General features: G+C 43.9%; 1 protein-coding gene across 3 annotated transcripts; it reads right to left on the bottom strand.

Annotated features, from left to right (window-relative positions):
- Positions 1 to 708: 708 nt before the first annotated feature.
- LOC120401929 (adipocyte plasma membrane associated protein) lies at positions 709 to 23,296 on the bottom strand. Of its 3 annotated transcripts, none has more exons than XM_039532174.1 (9): positions 23,154 to 23,296; positions 15,533 to 15,649; positions 13,266 to 13,381; positions 10,983 to 11,075; positions 6,692 to 6,808; positions 5,552 to 5,726; positions 4,888 to 5,022; positions 2,572 to 2,764; positions 709 to 1,578 (listed from the first exon to the last, which is right to left on the bottom strand). In XM_039532174.1, the coding sequence occupies exons 2-9, from the start codon at positions 15,613 to 15,615 to the stop codon at positions 1,369 to 1,371; spliced, it is 1,122 nt and encodes a 373-aa protein (XP_039388108.1). In that variant the 5' UTR covers positions 15,616 to 15,649; positions 23,154 to 23,296; the 3' UTR covers positions 709 to 1,368. The 3 variants fall into 3 exon arrangements, with proteins under 3 accessions (XP_039388108.1, XP_039388107.1, XP_039388109.1); XM_039532173.1 differs by lacking the exon at positions 23,154 to 23,296 and adding an exon at positions 22,815 to 23,017; XM_039532175.1 differs by lacking the exons at positions 15,533 to 15,649; positions 23,154 to 23,296 and adding an exon at positions 14,745 to 14,833.
- Between the last annotated feature and the right edge of the window lie 2,090 nt (positions 23,297 to 25,386).

The following is a 25,386-nucleotide window of genomic DNA, read 5'->3' as shown; positions in this document are numbered from 1 at the left end:
CAATCACCCTGCAGGGATACCAGTGATCCACATTTCACGTGGATCCTGCCTTCCACCGCCAATCCCCCATCTGCACAAGCAATTGTTGAGAATTTTGGAGTTTCAAGAAACAGGTCTTTCTTTGGGGAGATGTGTCTCGGGAAACCCTTGAGTAAACAACCTCACAAATTTGCACCAAACCGTACCCTGGGCCATGATCTGGAATACTAGTGTTCAAGCCAATCACAACAAACATGTAGATCTGTTGGATGGACTGAAAATTTGACTTTAAACAAAAACTCTGGGCTTGTCTACACTGTTCCATCATGCGGACCACGTGGTGTAAATTCCAAAGTGCACTGAAATGTTGCACTCTAACTGCCACATGTGAATACTACTGGCATGAGCTAAAAGATGCTTAGTTTTTGTTAACTCAGCCCTGTCAAACCAGAGTGAAAGGCAAGCACAATGAAATAATTTACAGTATATGCCTGTGATATTGTACCTCTCAGCATAACAATCAAGTAAACACACTATTTCATCCTTTGTTTGAGAAGTGCAGCAGAGCACATAAAAGGCACTACCCCCACATAAGTAATGAACAGTAATTTAAATACACTATTTAAAACCTAGTTGAACCAATGTTCTGTTTAATAGTGTATAAAATATAACTACCATCATTGTCAAGTAACTACAATACTATAAGAAAGAGCATTCACAGACAAAGTATCACAGGTAAAATATTTTATGTCACTTAACAGTCAAGTATAGTTTCATATTCTCGTTAGATAGATTTCTTCAATTCAATCTAACTGATGTGACTAGATTTCTAGGCATGTTCTGGTGGTTACTGAATCTACCACTGAAGTATGGTATGACATGTGAACGTGCATAATTTTTTTTTAAACCATGCCTACACAGTAGGATCTAAATTGGATGTAAACACATGCAAGACATCCTCTCTTCAATACGGTTATTACTTCACTAAAACCATTTACCTATTTCCAGTGTAATATTTTGAACTCAACACCTATTAAAGTTGACAGATGCCTTTAAGACAGCTCAAAATTAAGAGAAGCAACTCTGATTGTAATGAGTACAATAGGTTTTGTTTAACAAAAGTATTTGGCTGTATTTACTTGTCTCTTCACTCCCTACGGACATTAATTTTATGCATGCCATTTTAAAGACGAAGTAGTTAAACCAAAAAAGAGGACAAATACAGCAAACCATACACATTTTCCTATAGCAACACAGTAGCATAGGATTTCTCTGCTGCACATAATGGATGCATTTCCCTCTCTCTCTCGGTCAAACATTGCCGCAATCTTCTTTTTACAATTCTAGAATGTTTCAGGATAACAATGGCATTTCATTTTGCATGGACAATTAAACATGCTCAAGATTAAGTCTGCAAATAAATGGAGACCGGAAGGAGCCCAGGTAAAGATATCCATTGTGTTCATGTGCCTCACTAACGTAAGTTACCACCATTCCATTGGGATCATGAAAGCTTCTTTTGTAGGATCCAGTTTCGCTAAGTTCAACGACAAGGCTATACTTGGGCACAAACTTTATCACAGTTTCTTGACTTAGCAACTAAAAAAAGAAAAACAGCAAGAGTAAGTTGTTGTATAGTTATTTAACCATGAATTACATAAACTGATCATATATTTCAAAGCAATCATGGATCATGCCAAACCTTGGCAGTAATCAGTGAACAAAATAAGTCTTCAGATTTCAGGTGAAAGTTAACTGCATAGATTTAACATCTTAAGAGCACTGAAAAGTCAACTATAAAAGCATGTTTGATAGAAAATTCACTCCAATGTGGAACTCTGGGATTTACTCAGCATGACACTGATGCACAAGGCACTCGTGTTCTCACACAATTTCATGATGTGGTTGATGCCAGTGGCCAAAAATCAAACAGATTTTGTATAGCTCTCAATAGTGCTGCTTATTTGTGACTTGGTCCCCAAGCACGGCTTTCTCTGTTGATATTCTTTTACCACACTCAAATTTAAAAAAAAAAAAAAAAAAAGAGTTGTAACGCAGCATGGCAACAGAGTTTTTAACTGAGCTGTCATTTCCATCTTAAATGCCTGTTAGGTCAAGATTGATGTTTTTCTGAGAGAGAAATTTGGGGCTAATTTTTTTTTTTAAAAGAACATCTGTTAAAATGTCTGAGGATCAAGAATTCTTAAAGTCATGTTGACAAAATATTTTGTACTTTATTTTAATTTGATTTTAATAAAAGGCAATCAAATGCCAACACCTTATGTTGATACACCAGTGAGGCTGAGAGTTTGATAATACAAAAGAAAATCAATGTACAGTTAGAAGACAGTGGATTTGAAAGACTGCCTTTCCATTTGAAAATTGTGTACTTCCTACTGGTAAGAGCAAGCCTTAGCTTTGCTAACTATAAAAAATGTGGACGATGCCTCCAACTAGCATCATGTGGCATACCTGTAGCTTTAATCACAGCGTCACGATATCTTCCAGTGGAAAAAAGAGCGAAAACAAAGTATTTTCTGTACCTTAAATAAAGTAGTAAACTGTTTTTCCCTTTATCTTAAATACATTTACCTTAAATATTATTCTTTTAATCCATGGTTTTTCAGATATAAAATCCACCATAGAAAATCCAGGATTGGGTCGAACAGCTGACATGGCTACCCAGTATCCCCCAGAGCTGCTTAAGCGGATATTATCTGGAAAGCCGGGCATATTTTCTACAAACATATCTGCTCCACCTTTCATTAATCCAGAGACATAGTATCTGTAAAATCACAACAAGATAATCAGGACATCCTCTTAACCTAAACGAAGTTCATAGAATAAACAAATTCAATACATTTTCTACTAAAAACAGCTTTTCTTACTGCTAGCAGAGTGAAGTACAGTATGACCACATTCTTCTGTCTGATATGCGCCTAGCAATGACTACAGCTTGTGCCACCATGCACAAGGATCCAGCTGATGAAAGGAAGAGATTGTAAACCAGATGTCTCCAGTGAAGGAAAAAACTGGGTAGAATAGGAGTTTTTCGCCTTGCTACTGAAAACCTCAGAGAGAAAGATTTAATCTCTCTGAAAGATGTTAGCTAACCTGTATGGTGTAGGCACAGATCAAAGTAAAGCCATAAATGGATTAGGAGTCTGGTTTGGGAAGCCAAATATGCAATGATTTAGCTGAAATACCAAGATCAGTGTAGCACAGCTGCAATATCACTGACATTGTAAGAGTTAGTGGGACATATTCTGATGGCTAATATAAAACCAGAGTAACTCCATTGCCTTCTATGGAGTTATTGCTGATCTCTGGTATAGCAGCAGAATTTGCCCCACATCATTTATATAAATTGTGGGATTGAGCAATTCAACTCAGTTTACCCATAAAAAAACAAGATAAAGATATGGTGCTACAGTCTGTCACATCTACCCTATGAACTATGGTAGAGGAAAAGATGTGGGGAGAGCACTGAGTAGAGTGAAGAATTAATTGACTCAAGTTTTACAGTCCCCCTTAACTTGTATGCGCCTTTCCTCCCAGCTGGGGTCAACTAAGTTTTAATTTCAAAAGAAATAAAGATAGATCAGAAATAATGTCTATTTGAATTTCAGCTGCTTGTGTAAGTAAAGCAGAGATGCTCTATGGCTAACTGGAAGTCAGGTTAAATAGTCTGAAGCCTGAAAAACCTCTGAAACCTCTACCAAGCACACTTTTTGAACCCTGCATTCCCTTTTTCCACCTTTTCCACCAGTGTCACAATAGTTTTGGACTTTAGCTCACACTTTAATATTCTTGCCTTCTGGTCACAATCATCTTTTCTTCTTAATGCTAAACAAAAACAAACAAAAAAAACAACAACCCACAACACAAAACAGAGACCAGTCCCTGCTGACTGGAGGGCAGAGAGACACAATGATATTGTTGTGTGTCCATTTTGCAGAGTGGCAGGGATGTTCTGCTGAATCACACTTAACAGGTATTCAGACTCTGCAGAGAGCTACTGAAATCCTACCAGTCCTACCTTGTTCAAACTAGGGAGATTTTAAAGTTCCCCACCCTTACTGTTTATCCTACCAGTATTGACAGCCTTCATGGAGATGGACCACCGGTTGCAGGGACTGTTTTAAACACCACATTGCTTAGATTTGCTCTGAGCAGGCCAAATTAATTGATAATGTGCATAGAACAGTGTCAGCAGCTGTTGACCCATTTCCACTGACTTCCCTCCAGAACCCCAGTAGACCTGGACAAGAGAAAGCTGCACCAGGGTTAACAACTGCAGGAAATTTTTCAAAAAATTCTCTAATGTAGGCAGGGCCATTGCATGACATGAAGCTTGTTAACTTCAGCTGGATTAAAAGCTAAGTGGGGGCAACTGCCTAAAGAGAAGCAAGGACCAAGAACAGAAGAGGCTCTGGATGGAAACCCTAGTGACAGCCAGACACAGGAAGAAGGGTTACTGCTAAGGTTTGTGTTGGGTTATTATGCTTTGAGTTACCAATACAGCTAAACTGGGGTGAATTTGCATACTAATGCAGTGTTTGTGCACTTTGAGGTCAGGGTAGAGATTCGGTCTATTCCCTTAATGACAGAGAGGCACCCCTATGCCCAGCGATGGGAATCAAATACCTAGATAGAACCATGCACAAGACTAAAATCTGCCTTGATTACACCCTGTGGAGCCCTACTTGAAATCAATAGGGTTGCATGAGTTGTAAGTCAGGGAAGTATTTGGCCCAAGATTTTCTTTTATGCTGTGTAGTCGCATTAATGCACTACTGGAAAGGGCTCAGATAGTGATGAGGCTGGTATAAAAACCTATATAGAATAGAAGAGAAATCAATTTAAAGTCATTTGACAAAGTAAGGTATCCCCAAGTGTCTCACTCACCTCCTTATTCTAGCTAAGGTCGTTTCTGCTACCAACACAAAATCTTCAGCAGGAGAGAGCTGGACTCCATTCGGAAACCTCAGTCCTACCATTAAGACTTTCACTTCTTTTGTCACAGTGTCATATTCAAGCAGGCTAAAGACAGAACATTACACGTGTACTTAAGTGAAGTGTGATAAGACCGTTTGCTCAATTGCCTTTTGCTTTGCCAGGCATTTCCCTTCCTCTTATTCCTCCAGGTTTTATGCACAAAGAATTTGAGAAAAAGCAGAGCACTCAGGGCACATTTAAGTTTATTTCTTTATGACCTGGAGAGTGGGGCAGAAATACACCAGCTTTTTAAGGTTGCTAGACAATTGTCCATGACAGAATTTGGGTAAAAAAAAAAAAAAAAAGTTAATTCTTTTAATTTTAAAAAGCACATTCCACTAGAGAAGATTTATACAAATAGGCTTTTTGAAAGAGGAGGAAATCTCTTACATTTTTTTCATTTCTGCACGTGCCAGCTTCTTCCACACATTCCCCCCTTGCCATTTTCAGAGCAGCATTATCTGCATGGTTTATAAAGACTAAAAGGGTTTTTAAACACAACTAAGTTGTCCTGGCTATTCCTATTGGTTTGATCTGCTTTAGAGTAGATGGATTGCTATACATAGATACTTGCCGTCCATCATCTGTGCCTTCCATAACCAAGAATGAATAATCCCTCCTTTGCCATTTACTGCTGGAGTCTGTGAAGAAGATTTTCCTCCCATCCCGAGTCAACGTGAGGTCATTCACAAAGGACAATTTGTGACCCTCAACTGGTTCACTGGTTGATAATAGCATTTTCACGTCACCTGATTACAAAAATAAATAAATAAATCTGCCCATCTTTTATCCTGCCGTTCCAATAATCTGAACCCTAACACATTCAGGTAGGTGTTAAATTGGCCCAGTATCTTTTCTATCCTCAGAAGAGCAGCTGTCAATGTTATACACCATTTTGTATGTGTAAAATTTTAAGGTATCAGCATCTGACATTGTATCAATCCACATCCATGGCGTGCACAGAAATGGTAATGATGAAAAGTGTTAATGGGGGGGCAATACTGACTGAAATACAAGGTAAAACTAGTATCACTGCAAAACTTTTACATAGAAGAAGCTTCATATTGTAGAGAGCCATACACTGAAAATACATTTTTAAAAGCTTTTACATTTAACGCATAAACTCAGACCCTGATCCTGCAATTGGATCCATGCAAGCAGACCACTGCACCATCCTGCAGTTGGCTCTGTGGGGGAGAACTGTCTAATACTTAGGGCACTAGCCTGGAACTTGGGAGACCTAGGTTCAAGAGCCTGTTCTGCCACAGACCCCCAGTGTGACCTTGGGCAAGTTACTTAAGCCTCTCTGCCTCAGGTCCCCATCTGTAAAATGTGAATAGCAGCACTTCCCTATCTCATGTTGGGGGCAAGGGGGATGCAAGGATAAATACATTAAGGATTGTGAAATGCTCAGATACTATGGTAATGGGGGGGTATAGAAGTACTTCAGCTAAATATGCTTTGTTTAGCTAAATAAAGCACTCAGCTCTATGGATAAAAAGCACTGGGTCGAAGTTAAGTGCTTTCCAAAAGGTAAACATTGGTAGCCCTCTTTATAGTGACGGAAACACAGAAGCATGCAATGGCAAAGTGACTGGGCAAAAGCCACAAAAGTCAAGTAGAGACAGGAACAGAACCCAAGCTGCCTGACTCAAAACTCATTGCCCAAAGGCCGCGCCGGGGGGAGGGGGAAGGAGGAGGAGGAGAACCATACCTGTGACAGTATCAATTTCATATATTCCGTAATATGCATCTGCCACAAACAGGGTATTAGTTGGCCCAACTCTGATGCCAAGGGGTCTCCCGCAGGTGGGCTCATCTTCCCTGGTTCCTTTTGAGACAATTTTACAGCTGTTTTATAGGCAGAGCAGTTTGTATATAAAGGTACTGAAGCCACTCCAGCAAAGAAAGCTCAAATATAACAAGACTATATTGCCAGCTTCCCACCACCACACTTGTAAATATATCATGCTCTCATTTTTCCACCGCGAAATGAATTTTAATGATCAATGAATCAGAGCTGCTCGAAGGTTAGCGTTAACACTGCCCTCCACTGACAGGCCTAGCAAAAAACATACCTACCCTAGTTAAGGGTGGTTGAATATTTAAAAAAAAAAATTTGTTTTGACGGAAGTTTGGAATTTTGATTAAACAAATATTGACACAGAAAGTGGCTGTTCTCAAAAATGTTTGACATTTTTAGTCAGAAAACCCCAAACCAAAGAGTACTCTGGTTTTCTAATAAAAAGTCAAAAATTTCTGCTGAAAATAATAAAAAACAAAAGAGACTTTCCCCCAACCAGCCCTAACCTCAATACTTCTGACAGCTAACAGAAATTCTCCCTTAGAACAGGCAGTAAAGATCTGTGTTTTCAAAGCAGATATTTAGCACTACTGCCTTTGCTGTATATACATGGCTTAGCCATTGACTATAGTGGTTTCATATGCATATACAGTTGAAAGCATAGTAGAATTTATAATGGTAACTGCAAACTCAACTATTATATTAGCTGACAAATAACAAAGACAAGTGTGGCACTAGTACTGTGTTAGTAATAACTGGTATTTACTTAGTCACCTTCAAACAACACTGAAAAGGTTGTCGACAACAAAGAAGGAGTGTGCCAGAGGATACTTGGCACGTGCCTCAAGTTTCCCTTCTAATAAAAGATGGAGGAAAACTATTACAAGTGAGAGTCACACTATATATTTTATTCAATTTGTTTTTCAAAAATGTCCACAAGGTGGTTGCTGCTGTTTAACGTTTAACCTGGGATATCTCAATCATTGTTTGAGTCATCTCTCCATCTACTGCAGAAGTAACAAAATTTGTTTGCTAAAACTCCATAGATAATGTCAACTAGATAGTAGCACAACAGTAATAGTCAAGGATCTATGCAGAGATTCCATTAAGATTATCAGTGGGTACTGAGCTTTGGGAGAGTTTAAATGCACTTCGAAACATCCCCCAAACTTCCTGGCACAGGCTGGAAAACAGCTGCCTGACTATTCTTTGGGCTGTGTTTTTAGTCCTTAGTTTTACTATGAAAGGAAATTACATATTGGGCCAGATCCTTATGTAGTATAAACCGACAACTCTATTGATGTATAGCGACATAGTTCCATTGACAGCAATGGAGCTGTGCCATTTACACCAACTGAGGATCTGGCCTGATGCATGATAAAAAGTGATGTAGAAAGTCTAAAACAAAAGCAAGAGTGTTGAGCAAAAGGGCTGTAATGTCATCCTTCACCACACTGCGCCTAGGTATTGCAGAGAATTCCCACTCATATTTTGTATGGGTATGTCTACACTGCAGTCAGGATAGCACATATAGACATCAATCTAATCCATCTTTGATGGAGCTAGCTCACTAAAAGTAACAATGTAACAGCGGCAGAATAGGCTAGCTGCCCAAATACAATCCCACCTGGGATTCCAGCCTGTACCACTGCTATTTTTTAGCAAGCTAGCTCAATCAAAGCTAGTTTGAATATACATACGTAGACTGCAATTGCACCTCCTGACAGCAGCATAGACATACCTTAAAACAGCCCCCCCACCCCACCCCCAAGTACAGCATTGAGAGAGAAAGTTTGTTGCAAACCTAACTCTGAACTCCCTTAAGATTGGGGGTTTAACTCAGGGTCTACACTAAGAACTGGGATAACTAGGGTACGAATAATTCAATAGCGTGGCTGGTCGAGCACCTCGACTACCCTGCGTCGCTCCTCACGCACCCAGAACCAACCGCTGAACCCAACTCCGGCTCCTCGTCGACTCCAGCTGCTCTGGTGGAGGAGGGAGGGAGGAGAGGCGTTTGAGAAGCGCTTCGTCTATAACGCGTCTAGATCAGGCGATAGTTGAACTTCGAACCGAAAAAGAACTCACCGCGTCGACCCGCGCGGTAAGTGTAGACTAGCCCTTTGACTCTCAGAGCCCTGCTTACAAATTAAGCACTTTAAAGTAGGCACTACAGTACATTTAGGTAACATGCAACTAGCCCAATTACCAAGAAAAAGGGGGGAGGGGGATTTTAAATTCACAAATGCATGCCTCACCCAACATGTAACTGTGCAGTTGTATGCCTTACTGAACATGCAATTGTATGCTTCTAACCTGGGTCTATTTCATATGATGGGTATCAGATTTTTAATAATACAGGGAAAAGGTAACAAGGAAAAAATAATTCAAGTAATTACATGCTGATCACCTTCATCTTGCTTAATATATAGCAATTCTAATTTATGCAACTCTTTCCGCATTCCTCCTTCAAACAATGTGTCCTATCCACCCAAAAGAAGGGAAAAAGATGAAAGCTTGTTTAACTGATGGAGACAAGATATCTTAGTTACACCTAAATATTTTAATGTCTCCAAATCTCAAACTCTTCAGACATTACAAAAAAAAATTACATCTATAAAACTCTGAAATAGTTAACATTCACAGTATAAAGTTCCTTTAATCCTGAAGACTATCTAAGTTCTTCACAAACTGCATGCCGCATTACTGAGATGCAAACATATTTGGAAAGGATGACAGCAAGCAGGTGGATAACCGGCAAAGCATAGCCATCATAATAGAGTAGAGAAGAAACTTTGGCCAAGGGAGCCAGGGCAAGCTGTTATTTGTTTTTTTACACAATCTTTATAAAGAATTAACACACATAATCTCTAATGGTAAAAAAGGCCAAACAGGACCTGCGTCTTTCATATAGCTTCTGAAATAGCCGCAAATTAAGCTGTATGGAACTCCTACTTCTCTGCCTGGATGACAGAAGAACTGAACCTTTTTCCTATAGTTCCAAGATATTTTCTCTCTTCTCAAGTTTCTATAAATTGAGAGCTAGCTCATGCCATTTTAGTATATCCCAGAGTAAGGGGAGGAGCTCCAATGGTCCAAGGGAGCACAGTGAGGCATCTCCTCCCTGAAAAAAATCACTGGTATACAGGTGAGCATGCTCACTACTACACCTTCAAGGGACACAGCCCACAACCCCCTGCCCCGCATGGGAGAAAGAGCATGGTCCAACCTCCTCACTGCCTCTGTTGCTGTCATACACCCCAGAGAGATGGAACAGTGCAGTCCTTCAGCTTCCCTAAACCACAAGAATGCAGTACTGCCTGGTCTACATACAGGCTGCATGAAGTTGAGCAGATGAGCAGGGAAAAGGGAGAATACATGCTCCTGGTATTCCCCCAGCCCACACCCATACTCAAGAGCCACATACAATCTTGTCTTGTATTAAAGAAGGGCAGATCTAATTTGTCATCATTGTCAAAGCGCTCTCACCAGGTATTATAGAATCATTTGAATGCTCTTAAGTAAGTCTTACTGTAACTATGCAAGCAGCTACATGTGGACATGAAATCTGACAGCCAAACCATAAATGCAAGCTGTGCTCTCTTTGGCTATGTCTATACAGGCAAAAATCAGAAGTGAAATATACTATTGATGCAGGGCTACCGCAATACTATAATAATGCTTACACTATGCTGCAGCTGCATTACTGTTGTAAACAAGTATCCCCAAGTGCAAGGGATGTTAGCCAAGATTTTCAGACCTAGAAACCTAAAGTTAGGCTTTTGAACTGAAGAGGCCTCACTAACAAAGGTTATTAATATATACAGCTTCCACTGACTTTGTGAAAGATCATGAGAGAGGCATATTGTCATGTACATATTGTTAATATTCTCATGAACTATAGTTTAACATGTTGGGGTACATGACATTTAATGAGAAAATCATCAGCTTTGTATAGGTACAACGTAGCCTATAAAATCAAGGAAATATTGAGCATACATGTCAACTAAGCATGGACATGTTAGTGTCATCTAAAATCCAGCTACTGAACACGTGCACTATGCTGTGAAATATGTGAAGATGTGCACCTGCAAAAGAGAGCAAGATTGAATGCTAACTTATAAATCATTACAAAATTATCCCATCGATTTTCAATTGAATGATAAAAGTGTGTAATGGTCAAGAATTATTATTTACTTACTGCATGGACCATGGCCAAGTCTTGCTAACGTTTTTATTTCTCCATCTTCAATTTTTAGAATCTTTCCATCAGCTGTGCCAGTAAACAGCACATCTGCATAAACAAATAGTATGATTAGCTTGGCTACAAAACTGCCGTAATATACAAAATCTTTTTATAAAGATGTAGCACAAATGTCAGCATCGAGCCCACATTCCCTCCCACACAAAACTAATGCACTTCGAACACATTTAGTTAAAGATACATTCTTCCCTATTTATTCTTGTACTTCAACTGAAGTGAGAGTCCAGGCAATTAAATCACTCAACTAGCTAAACTGGATTCATTCAAATAAACAGGAGGAGTTGAGTCTCAGACCAGGTCGCTGGTTTGAATCTGACCATGGACATTAGTGAGCAGAATTCCACATCACCAAAAAAAAGACTCAGACACCACCATATAAGTCACCCTTGTTACTAGTTTCAACAGGGATGCCACCAACTGAATTATCCTCTCATGCTAGAAATGGTTCCTTCAGGTCTGAAACACTCAAGCAGGGATGTTTATTATACTGATACTGCTTAGGCTGTACCTGATCTGTGAAAAGATTACTTCAGTTCAAGGGATGAATCCAGCACTAAGTCAACCAAAACCAAAAATGTTGCGAAGTCAACATTTTGATGCCAAGTCACATGACAGCAATGGGACAAATTAGTTCTTAATACACCATGATGAGCTCAAGCCCCTTTCTGGACTTTGCCATAGTTCTTAAAAAGTACATAGATGGTAAGTTAGAAGAATCGCTAAACTGTTTGGGCTTTTAAACCTCCAGTTTAGGTGCCTGAAAGTGTAATGGTTTACTCCAAAACTGTAAAAGGAAAAACTATTTTGATCTTCAAGGAAGGAACAGCTTCTATTTCCTAGAAAAATTCCAAACTTCCAGCCAGGTCAGAGGTTTCAGCCATCTGAAGTCCCGTAATCTTCTTGCAACCACCACCTAGAGAATAGAATCTGAAAGACTAACTAATTGAGAAGCAGCAGACAGCATCCATATTTTGACTAAACACTTCAACACACATTTGTGGAGCCAGGCAGTAGTAGGAGAAATTAGAGAATGAAGGACTCTGGTAATGATTTACTGGGCACCTTCCTGATAAGGTTAAAGATAACTAGGGCTTTAATATATCTTTCTAGTTAACCAGGAAAAATGGCAGCAAGAACTGAGCTAAATATACTGTTACTAATCAATTCCACCTTTAAAGGAAACTGCAGAGAGACTGTCTCAGATAGAAAACTGCAGCTCCAGCTCTTTGTTTACTGTTAGCACTGAAACACAAAGACTTGATTCTATAGCTAGGCCTGAATCTCACCACTTTCAGGGCACACTGCAAAATCCACCTGTCACAAAGGCACTTTCCTAAGAAATGGACACAGTGCCTCCAATGCCACTTGAGTCTGGCCCTTCTGATAAGAAGCTGCTCAGTAGGAGACAGTGTAGAGCTAGTAGGGGCTTTCTGTGTAATGAGACAAATTTATTTAAAAGCACCTCCAATGGTTGTATACAGCAGTAGTAAACTTTAATGTTTAGGCGTCTGATTTACCGTTAAATATAATTTATTGACAGTATGTTTTATGTTATTTAAATAAAGCTTAATACTCTGAGAAACTCAATTACATAATCATACGGGTGGATATTTAAAAAGGCTTTATAACCACTGAAACCTAATTAAAAAGTTACTACAAGTGAATATCGGAACAATAGTTTCTACAGTTAGGACCTTGACGTCATTAAAAGCCATGTTCCAGAAGGGTAAGGATTACTTGTGAGATCTAAGGGTATGTCTATACTATCCGCCGCATCGTGTCTTGTGTCTCAGCTAGATGAGATGCATCGATCCCCAAACGTGCTCCCCATCGACTCCGGAACTCCACCAGGGCGAGAGGCGGAAGTGGAGTCAACAGGGGAGCAGCAGCCATCGATCCTGTGCCGCAAGGACGCGAAATAAGTAAGTCGATCTAAGATATGTCGACTTCAGCTCCGCTATTCTCATAGCTGAAGTTGCGTTTCTTTGATTGATCCCCACCCAGTGTAGACCAGGCCTAAATGACTTACTCCTGGAAAAGGGGCTACATGGAGATATGTAGCTCTGAATTGTTGGTTGCTGACCCAAGGCAATGTTAAATTGCAGACACATGGAAGCCTGCACAATTTGGTATCCAAGAGATATGTGGCTGAATCAAACTCTTAGCACAGAAGCAATAGTCAAAAAGCCACCCTAAATCCCTAAGTTTTCCAGTGCTTACCACCAATGTTGGCAATGGATTCGGGTCCAATAAGTTGGTTTTCAAATATCCTCTCTGCCTGTCGCAACTTAATATTTGGCTCTAACGCACCAGTCAGGAGGGGAGGTTCTTTGAAGCTGTAAAATCAAAATGCAGGTCTCATGATTTTATCACAGAATAGGTACAAAGTCAAATGCTCTTGAGCAAAAAGTTGAGCAATTTTTCCAGGTAGCCAACTAGACTGCAAACATGACAGCCGTTTTTGAAACAGTGTATTTCATTTTCCTGGACATCAGTAGACTTTTCTGATGCAATATATCAGCTCTAGCCTGCATCAAGTCTTAGGAAATAAGAGATTTACAACTCTAGTGTCTTGATGTTCATTTAAATACAAGTCAGTTTCAAAGATGTGGTTCAGCAGTCTTAAATAGTTGAAATAAAATTCAATTCAATGTTGCTACTTAGCTAGTTGATAAACTACTGTCCCAGTTATTATGGCCCCAAACCTTCAACTGGAACCATGCAGATGGATGCTTGAACCCACACAGATCTGATTGTAGGTTTGATGCCAGTAGGAGAGACAATTCATTCTAGAGAATTAGATTCTATACTCCGGAAAGAGCCTTAATAATTGTGACAAACATCTCCTTTCAACCCTGATTCTGTGCTTATTTACACATGTGAGTAGTCTCCCCACTTGTGACAGACCCAGGCCAGTGGGGTACAGGAGTCTTGTAGAGGGCAAGTATACTGGTCACTTGAGTAGTTTTCTGTTCCCTGAGTGACCAGAGCAGGGGCTGCACTAGAGTAATCAGAAACCTGCTAGAACCAATTAAGGCCGACAGGCTGATTAGAACACCTGCAGCCAATCAAGGCAGGCTAATCAGGGCACCTGGGTTTAAAAAGGAGCTCACTCCAGTCAGGCAGGGGGGAGCCAGAGGAGAGGAAGTGCGTGTGAGGAGCTGAGAGTGAGAGGGTGTGCTGCTGGAGGACTAAGGAGTACAAGCCTTATAAGACACCAGGAGGAAGGTCCTGTGGTGAGGATAAAGAAGGTGTTTGGAGGAGGCCATGGGGAAGTAGCCCAGGGAGTTGTAGCTGTCATGCAGCTGTTACAGGAGGCACTATAGTCAGCTGCAATCCACAGGGCCCTGGGCTGGAACCCGGAGTAGAGGACAGGCCCAGGTTCCCCCCAAACCTCCCAACTCCTGATCAGACACAGGAGAAGTTGACCCAGACTGTGGGGAAGATCACCGAGGTGAGCAAATCTGCCAAATAAGCGCAGGACCCACCAAGGTAGAGGAGGAACTTTGTCACAGTAGTTATGTAACAGCTGCAATCTTGGCAACACCAGGGTCTTAACCAGGATCTCCACAGCTAAAAGTCTCTGAGCTAAAGAGCTATGCTTGCTGACTGGGACCATAACAGACTCTCGGCCTCTGTGGATTGGGAACAGAGGGGGCCCAGGTAACACACACTGACCAGTAGGTTACATTTACTTACATGAATAAGCTTTGAAGCATTGGAGCCTATAAGCCTGACTGATGTGCCTAGTAGTAACTGGGATGGTAGAGAATTCCAACTTCTGTTAAAATAATCTAGATATATTTAAGTACAGCATTAGCAGAGCAGTGATAATTAGTTTGGCTTTAAGGGTGGTTTTTTAAAAATCTAGTAAACAAGTTTGCAGAGTATGAGCCTAAGAATATTGCTATCTGATCCATAAGGGGTCTATGTTCAATGTGGTTCCCCACTGACTTCAGTAAAACTCCATGCAGGCATAAAACTCCAAACTGCAGCAGATCCGACTGCTGGACTACAGCCTTGGATTGTAGCACTTTGGGACACAGACCATGGCCTTTGCATAGGGCTTACAACAAATGGACCCCTAACTCTGCTTCTGCACACTACTGCTTGATATTAAACAAAATCTATAAAAACTCTGTGAAATTGAGTCCTGCCTCAGGCTGTCACCTTCAGGCATGGGGTGGGGGGTGAACGGCTGCAGCTGTGAGCCCCACGTGGCTGTCAGTGCCCCCACTTCAGTTGGTGAAAGCGCTCCTGGTGAGGACATACACCACCGACAGAAGGAGGGCAGTACGGACACCAACAGCTGATTGAATTACTGTGGTGGCTGTAGGTCGACCTAAATATAGTCTACCTAATTTTGAAGTGTAAATAAGCCCTCAGTAACTTCACAGAAGTTGACTAAATTTTATCCACCAACAAAAAAATCAGTATTAAAAGTTACCTTGCAATAAAATTCAGTTAAAACAAAAAACACAGCTCACCTTAGAGGTTGAGGATCTATTGGACATTCCAGGAGAACTATTGCTCCAAGCAAGGGAATAATTAAAGACACAGCCAAAATCATGAAGGTCACACGGAACACCTTACTGCTGTAAGTACTGCCATACACAAAAACAAACACGTTAGGATTACAGCATAAACACAACTTTAAGATTTTAAGAATTCTCATTACAAAATTTTGTTTCTGAAAAGCCCATTTCTTTCTGCTTTCACCCCCACTACACACACACTTCTCTTCATGTTCAACCACCTGCTAAATCATGTAGTCAGCATAAAATCAGGTCTGTCATCTGTTTGAATACAGTATTGTATGTATACAATGCATCATAACTAGAGTATCCATGCATTAGAAATAAAGTCTGGAAACTCCCATTCCAGTAGCTAATACTGCTGCCAAGAATAAGTTACCTCAGGTAACTGGAGCAAAAGAGATACTGAAGTACTTTAAAGAAACACTTCCTTAATTTAAGAAGCCTTATCTTGAAACTCATAATATAGGGGTGTGACGTTCCCCTCTGGTGTTACCTGGATGGATGATCTGCTAGGTCACTCCAATCTTTGACTCTGGGAGCCAACCTTACCCTGCTCTGCTGTGAGAGCCCTCACTCCTGGGCTGTTCATGCACAGCCTCTGGCATGTAAGCTGCTCCCAGCTAATTGCAACCAAATGACACTAGCCAATATCTCCAGTCCCAGACACAACCCTAGGAACCTCCGTATTGCAGTGTCCAGTTATGCCTGCTGGACGCTGCAATTTTATATTAGTTCATCAATTTAACAAAGAAATTGATATGTACCAGGCTTGTTTTCCCAAGGGGAGTCTCTGCCATGCTTCAAACCAAACATACTACTTCAGGTAGAATAAACAAACAGATTTATTAACTATGAAAGATAGATTTTAAGTGATTATAAGTCAATGCATAACGAGTCAGATTTGTTCAGATGAAATAAAAGCAAAACACATTCTAAGCTGATCTTAACACTTTCAGTGCCCTTACAAACTTAGATGCTTCTCACTACAGACTGGCTGGTTGCTCTACAGCCAGGCTCTCCTCTTAGATCAACACTTCAGTCGCTTGGTGTGGTGTCTGTAGATGTAACTGGGAGAGAGCATGGCAAATGACTCTCTTTTATCATGTCCTTTCTTCCCTCTTGGCTTTGTCCCCCCTCCCCTTTCAGAGTCAGGTGAGCAATACCTCATTGCAGTTCCAAACTGACCAAAGGAAGGGAGGTGACTCATTTGAGAGTCTAACATTCTTTTGTTGCTTCCTAGGCCAGCGTCTTTTGTTCCTGTGAGGCTGGGCTGGATTTGTCCCATATCTGCCTTGATGAGAACTACCTCTCTGCTTTTGGAGAGTTTTTGCCTGGGCTTAACTACATATGTGAAATTATAACCTGTAACATCACTATAACAGCCACGCTCAATGCATCATGAGCCTTTTGAAGACACCCAACATGACAAACTTTGCACTGGATACTACACAATCATTTTATAAAGATGAACATGGGGGTGTAGGGTGTTCCCCCAAGGTACAGTGCATCACAAAGGTGAATATGAATAAGCCTTTCAATTCACCTATGCAGGACACAATATCCATCAAAACATGAAACAAGACACTGAACTCTAAAGTAACAAGTTTAAAACTGAGAATGGGTGAATAGCAAGCTGATCATGTCGCTCAGAAAACAATACAGATATAGTACCTTCCCAAACCCAGTTGCAGAATTTCACCCTGGGAGTACAACAGACTTCCGGTAGATATAGTAAGGCAGCCCATCTGCTGATAGTAGCCTGTGTTCTCCAAATTTACCACGAGAACCGTGTTCCTCACTCTTGAAAAAGATCATGATCGTGACAGTCTGTTGCTCTCTGAAGAAGTTGGCCAGAACTCTTCCTTGGAGTTCAAAGGTGTAAAAGCCAAGAATTATCCCCAAGTGTCAACAGAGAAAATTCAAGACTGAGTACAGTGACCCTGACAGGTCCCTCAAATCCTGAAATGGATTAGATTTTACATATTTACATAGACCAGCTAGGAAGGAAAATATATACTGCTTTTCTGTGCAAGCACACCAGGGCCACACAACCTTCCTCGATGCAAACAGGGTCATCTCTTGGGAATGGTTCTTGCATACACTGTTTTTGACTGTAACAAGCCCCATGACACAGACAGCTTCCAGAGAAGAGAAATGCAAGGACTTTTGGAGCATTTGTGGTTTGAATTGGAAAGGCAGCCACTGACACTTTCAGCTGCTCTCTAAAACAGCCATTGGCATATACTCAATCTCCTTGCAGTATCCATTAAACCAACAGCAATAGTACCTTGTGATGGCATGCATTAATCCTTGGAACCTTTCCAAGGTATTGTCCTTGATCAGCCAATCATCCAAATAGGGGAGAAATGTGTGTTTCCACCCTGTGTACAAATATCACTGTGACCACTAGGCAGTTAGCACATACACAAGGTGCTGACACCATGTAATCTTTGGGATTATTAGTGCTGTTCCCTATGTGAAAAATCTAAAGAATTGCATTTGTTCCTATTTGTGTGTAAACATTCACAAATTTGAGCACGCAGCTGGTCATGTTCCTTTTGCAGAGGCATGATTGTTGGCAACCCAGTTGCAACTGACAGGATCTATTGTTGTGTTGAACCTGGCCACTCTAGGCAGGCACTGCCTGGTAGCTGCTCATTCAGAATGGGCACAGCACGTAGCAGGCCGTTCCAGGAGGTGTTGCACATACTGAGCTGTAGGCAGCAGACTACTTGCGATAGCGCTGAGCCAGACTGAGTCCATGATACTTGGCACAAGGCTGCCCCAAGGCAGCAGACAGAGATCAGGCCAAATGTGCCATTATCACTGCTTTGGTTGTTGCCATGAAGATCAATCCTTTAGTGCTCTTTCACAGTTCAGATGCTTTCCAAGAGGACCACCCTATGGGTAACCCCCTCCTGCCAGTTATCTTCTGCATTTTAAAACCATTCATCTGAAGCTGTGTGTTATTGGTAGCAATTGCTCCACTCCCCCCTCCTGTGCACCTGCACCAGCCCCCTCATGCTTCTGGGTAACTCAGGGAGGTACAATGGTATTCCCCATACCAGCTCCTCCATCTTCCTCAGCTGCCCCTGGAAATTTCCACTCTTGCATCCGACGAAGTGGGCATTCACCCAGGAAAGCTCATGCTGCAAAACGTCTGTTAGTCTATAAGGTGCCACAGGATTCTTTGCTGCTTTTACATGTTTAGAACTTGCACCTCAGAAGCTTCAACACCAGCTTCCAGGGCACTCCAACACCAGCAGCCTTGGAATTGAAAGGTGGGAGCAGAGAATAAGAGGGAGGCAGGGGTCCTGATTAAAGTTGTCCTCTTATCTCTACATCTCTATATATCAGTTAACCAAGTTTCAACATCTCTTATCTACTGTGTCTCAAAAGATAAAGGCTCAATATCTTCAGAACTGTCAGAAATTACTCTGAGCTAAGAGCTTCAACCAAAACCTCTTTATAACAGCTGAAAACTACCTTAAAAAAAAGTGAGCATCAGAGAGAAAACAAACTCAGCTGCTGAAGCCCGCTTAAACTTCAGTTAAATCTTGCTTTCCAGGGTAAAGGTTACATTTCTGACCCCAACTAAACAATGGACAAAAGACAAAGAAAGGGTGCAAAAAGGACTTGAAACCTCACATTCCAAGCTAGCAAGCTACTGGCCTTGTGCAGGCTTTTTCTGTTCCTCGAGCTGCCAGAAGCTGCTAAAAATCTTTTTTTTTTTTATTAAAAAAGAGAGAAAAAGACAGAATACAGACAACTTTCTATATTCCAAACAGTGGGCAATAAGGTGAATCACTGGAGTTAAAATGTACTAATTTTGATAAGCAAGATGTGAATCCTTAGATAAGATTAGACCTCAAGAAGCCAACATATCTGGAATCCAGCTCTAGAATCCTAAAGGACAGATAAGGTTTCCAGCAAGAAGAGGCAGAGAGATACTTCTAGAAGCAGGAAAAAAAGATCAGATAGAATCTGATGGGTGCAAGATTCTGCTGTGTCCTAACCTCCAATTCTGCCTAGCCGGATAGGTGCTGAATGGGACTGGAAATGATTTTGCTAAAGGCAGTGCAGCTTCACTCCTTTTTCCAACAAAACTCTGAGCTAATTTACACTTGCCATCTAAGATAAAAGCAAAATACAAAACACACCACAAATGAATCACAGCCCTTTTGTAACTGGTGGGCAGAGTACATATCCACAAACATCCCAGGCTATTCAAGCTAGATCTACAACTCAGATGTTGGAAAAAAATACGTGCAATTCTCTATAGTTGCTTTTTTGTTAGACATTGTTGGTTGAAAGAAATCAGTGTGTCTGTTTTTCTTTATATGAAGATCACTTGAGCTCAAGAGCACTCCATAAATGTATCCTATCACATTACTGAAAACAGTAAATTTTATTTTAAAATAAGGAAGGAGAGCCCTGGCAGATGGCTCCTTTGTACCAAGCCACGAAGAGGGGGCTGCTGAAACTGGCTCATCATCTTGGTGCAGAAAGTATCAAGACAGGTTACCAAAGCAACCATCCCTAATATTTCTTCCATTTCAGAACAGTGTCAACACAGGAGGAGGGAGATTGGTGCAACAAGTGGTCCCAGCCACTGGACTAGTGCAGGACATATCAAGGCAGGAAAAAGAAGTTGTCAAAGTAACTGAGCCTGGCTGGCACCTCCCGGATACCTGGAAAAACTGGTTAAACAACCAGTCCTTGCAGCCACATCCTCTTCAGCCAGGAAGTGTTAAGGCAGCAAGAGGCAGGTTACCAAGGCAGCAAAGCTTGCTGAACCTCTCTGACAGATGATGTGCCGTAGGCCCTCAAGCTGAAGGATCAGAGCTCCTAATTAGAGAAGCATGGTGGCCAGGTATACTATTGGGCAATACACAAACAAAGCCACCAGTGGCAACTACTTCCTTCTGATTAACCTGAATGACAAAGGAAAGAGGAAAAATAATTGCAAGACATCAGGATGAAAAGGAACAGAAAACAAATATACTCCCAGGCTGTGCAAATCACCCACTGTCAAATCCAAGACAAAAAACAATTAAAAAGGTAGAAAGTAAAAATGGCCCCAATCACATTAATCAATTATAACTATTACCATTAGAAATGTGCACTTTATTCCATGGTTATGCAGATTTACATGAAGCTTACTGAATTAAAAAAAGATAGTTTAAAATGGAATCCTTTAATCTAGTTGTGTTGAAATAACATTTTAAAGCTATTGCATTATATAGCCCAAACTTAAGTATGAACTGTAAATTTACACTGCTGGAAAACAGAAATCCAGTACAGAGCAACAAAGAATTGACTATATCTGTGCAACCTCAAACAGTCAATAGGACAATACAAGTACAACCAAAAGCAGAACTTGGCCCACAGAAATGCATGAGTAACTCTGGCCTGGTTAATGTAGATTTGTGTTGTTTTAAAAATAGGTTTTGGCTTAAAAGACTCAAAAGCACAAAATAGTACCGCTCAATTAAAAACCTCTTCTGCCAGAGAAATCTGTTAGATGTATAAGATACGGGAAAAGCCCACCACCTTTAGATTTTGATTATCTGATCAAAATATAGAGTGAAAGTCTGACATTCCCTGGTCCCTAAACCAAGTGCAATGTTGACCAAGAAAAACAACAAGAGATGTTGCAAAAAGGCGAATATCTGTAGCATAAATACTATTTACTCCAGAAGGGATCTGGGGATGAAGTGCCACGAGAGGCCTAAGAAACAAGAGATTTGAAGTACTCCACCAGGCCAATGCTGCCTATACATCCGAAGAAGTGGGCTGTAGCCCACGAAAGCTTATGCTCAAATAAATTTGTTAGTCTCTAAGGTGCCACAAGTACTCCTGTTCTTTATACACCCTAGAGCTCTCTTCAGTGTCCAGCCACCCCTTTTTATGTAAAGATCCCAGACACCCAAGCATGAGCACCCCGGAGTGTACCCCAAGCCAACACAAGGTGCAAAGCCAGGCTATGGCCACTAGCACCTCCTCCCTGCCCCTACTGCCCCCAGTCACTAACCCCACGCAGAGAGAGTGCCCCAATCCCCTTTTTCCAGTGCACTAAAACTAAACCATGCCCCACTCACCCCCCCTTCCCTCAGCAAGGTCAGCTCTTCCTCCCTCCCCCACCTACTCACCTCAGCTCTTCCTCCCTCCCCTCCTCAGCTCTTCCTCCCTCCCTCCCCCACCTACTCACCTCAGCTCTTCCTCCCTCCCCCACCTACTCACTCACCTCAGCTCTTCCTCCCTCCTCCATTTGCCCGCTCCGACTCACCCCCCCGTCCCTCAGCAAGGTCAGTTCTTCCTCCCTCCCCTCCTCAGCTCTTCCTCCCTCCCCCACCTACTCACCTCAGCTCTTCCTCCCTCCCCCCATTCACCCCCTCCCTCACCTACTCACCTCAGCTCTTCCTCCCTCCCCCAGCTACTCACCTCAGCTCTTCCTCCCTCCCCTCCTCAGCTCTTCCTCCCTCCCTCCTCCACCTACTCACCTCAGCTCTTCCTCCCTCCCTCCTCCACCTACTCACCTCAGCTCTTCCTCCCTCCCCCAGCTACACACCTCAGCTCTTCCTCCCTCCCCTCCATTTGCCCCCTCCTACTCACCCCCCCTTCCCTCAGCAAGGTCAGTTCTTCCTCCCTCCCCTCCTCAGCTCTTCCTCCCTCCCCCACCTACTCACCTCAGCTCTTCCTCCCTCCCCCATTCGCCTCCTACTCACCTCAGCTCTTCCTCCCTCCCATTTGCTCTCCTCTCCTCCCTCCCCCACCTACTCACCTCAGCTCTGGGGTCCTCCCTCCCCAGATCTTCCTCCCTCCCTCCCCCAGCTACTCACCTCAGCTCTTCCTCCCTCCCCCCATTCGCCCCTCCCCCACCTACTCACTCACCTCAGCTCTTCCTCCTCCTCCTCTTCCTCCCCTCCCCACCTACTCACTCACCTCAGCTCTTCCTCTCTCCCCCCATTCGCCCCTCCCCCACCTACTCACTCACCTCAGCTCTTCCTCCCTCCCCTCCATTTGCCCCCTCCTACTCACCACCCAGCCCTCAGCAAGGTCAGTTCTTCCTCCCTCCCAGCTACTCACACCAGTTCTTCCTCCCTCCCCACCCCGTTCCCTTCCCTCAGCGGGGTCGGCTCTTCCTCCCCAGCTCAGCCCAGTCGCGCCCTCCCTCTCAGCGAGGGTAGCTCGCTCTACCCCACCCAGGGGTGCTGGGTGCGGCCCACACCTGCCATCCTTGGCCTCCTGGGCCGGGGTGTCCTCCGTGATGACCTGGGGTCGCACAGCGCGGCGCTGCCGCAGGCCCTCAGCCTCATTCATGCTGGTCAGCGCCTCAGCCCGCTCAGCACCGCGCGCACGCCCGGGCCCCGCTCAACCCTGACACCTGAGCAGCCGTAGACCCCGCCCCCTTGGCCGGCTCCACCCCACCGGCAATCACATGTCCCGCCCCTCCCTGGGGTGGTGTTCGGCCAACTGGCGGACACAAAGCCCCGCCCCCTTCTCCCACAGGCACCCGCGCACCCCGCCCCTCCAAATCCAAGCCCGCCGCCTCACACCCCACACCCACCGTCCTGGGAGTGGGAACGGCCATGTCGCCACCCGCGCAGAATGATGACGTAGGAGGCAATTAGCCAATTGCCGCCGCCGGCTTTTGGCGCGAAATGACGCGCGCCGTTATTTGAAACTCAGTCTCAGGGCCGGTCGTTGCGCGGGACTGGCCTAGCCCCGCCCACTCGGTGGTCGCTGGCCCGGGGTACCTGCGTACCTCAGAGCTGTACCCGGCACAAACCAGGCTCCCGCCGGCAGCCCGCCGGCCCCTCCCACTCCGTCCCCGTCCCGGCCACGCCCCCAGCCGCCCTCCCCCGTCACTCAGCCGGGCAGCGCTGCGCGCGCCGTCCGCTTGGGGACCAACGGTCACTAGCTCCGGGTAACTGCCCTGTGGTCACGTGCGCCTGCCCCTCCCCCGGCACAAGGGCTGAGCCGCGTTCCCCTTCCCGCCCCGAGCCCAAGCTACTCTGAGGCGCCCCCGCTGACCTGCTTTGCGGTGTGTTTGAGCTGGGGGGGGGGCTGTATCCACTCACACCCACAGCGTCTCTCAGGGCCTAAGCGCCAGCAAGTGTGAAAAATCGGGGTGGGGGGTGAGGGGCGGTAATAGGCGCCTATAGAAGAAAAAAACCCCAAATCTTGGGACTGTCCCTATAAAATAGGGACATCTGGTCACCCTAGGCCCCCCTGCTCTAATCACTCTGTCATTTAGCCTCAGGGAACAGCGTCAACAGGTGACCTCTCCAAAGCCATGGCCGACAGAGGATACAGCAACGTGGCCCAGCCCCAGACATGCCGCTACGAGGCACTGCATGCCTTTCTGACCGTGGACTCTCAGGATGGGATAGTGTTGAGGGCCGGTTCCTCGGCGATGTTCGCGGATGGGGAAGATGAGGAAGGGTTTGTGGAGGACGAGGCAGGCGACAGCGCTTACAACGCTGATTTCCCCGACAGCCAGGATCTCTTCCCCTACCAACCCTCCCCAGCCGTTATCCCGGACCCTGAATCAGGGGAAGGATCAGTCGGTAAGTGCTATAAACATGGAAACATTTATTTCTAACAGAACAGGAATATTAACAATGGGAAAAGGTCAATATGTACGGGGATAGAACAGAAATCCTCTTCAGAGATCTCCATGAAGCTCTCCTGGAGGTGATTGGAAAGCCTCTGCATGAGGTTCCTGGGGAGAGCGGCCTTATTGGGTCCTCCGTGGTAGCACACACTTCCACGCCAGGCTATCATCAGGTACTCGGGTATCATTGCCTCGCAGAGCATGGCCGCATAGGGCCCTGGTTTTTGCTGGCTTTCACGCAGCATGCGGTCTTTATCAGTGTCAGTGATCCTCATCAGGGTGATGTCGCTCATGGTGACCTGCTTTGAATTAGGGGAATGTTAGGATTGGGACTGCTTGCCTATTCCTTTACATAACTGTAACCGGCGGTTTACAGCCACGCGGTGGAGGCGGGACAGGGGCAGCATACAGGGATCTTTCCCGGGGACAGCCGCGAGGGAGTGGGACAGGGGCAGAGTTCATGCTTTCCGGATTGCCGGCAGCAGGAACTGGCCAACGCTAGGAGCATTGCTTTGACCGTGAAAGGAGGGCACTGCTATAAATTAAGTTTTAAGCAGCCAAAAGTCTACGGCTTATCATGTCTGCCTACTACACAAATTCTGTTGTCCTGCCCCACTTGTCTGATCTCCACTGCAAGACCCCAGGCACTGAATGCGAAGGCCGAAAATTCGACCTTGTCCTGAGTGCGCATGAGATAAGTGCTGTGCATGGTCTTGTTCACAGAGACAGACTAGACTATGTTCATTGTTCGCAAAAATGTATCTTTGTAAGGAATTCACTCCCTTTTTCCCCATCACACAGCTGCGACTGTCTCCCGACCTACCCTGGCATCTCCCTCACAGAGGCTGGCGCAGATTAGGCGGCGAAAGAAAAAGACTCGGGACGAGATGTTCGCTGACCTGATGGCCTGCTCCAGAGCCGAGGCGGCCGAGCAGAGACAGTGGAGGGAGACCCTATGTCAGCAGCATCGCGCACACATCGAACGGGAGGACAGGTGGCGGCAGGAAGACCAGCAGGTGACTCAAACGCTGCTTGGACTAATGAGGGAGCAAACGGACACGCTCCGGCGCCTTGTGGATGTTCTGCAGGACCGCACGCAGGAGGACAGAGCCCCCTTGCAGTGTATCTGCAACCGCCCTCCCCCGCCACAAAGTCCCAAACCCCCCTCACCCAAAGTACCAAG

Source organism: Mauremys reevesii, linkage group 3 (assembly GCF_016161935.1).
Source record: "Mauremys reevesii isolate NIE-2019 linkage group 3, ASM1616193v1, whole genome shotgun sequence".
In the NCBI taxonomy this organism is placed as follows: Eukaryota; Metazoa; Chordata; order Testudines; family Geoemydidae; genus Mauremys; species Mauremys reevesii.
This window is presented reverse-complemented; position numbering and strand designations above follow the sequence as displayed.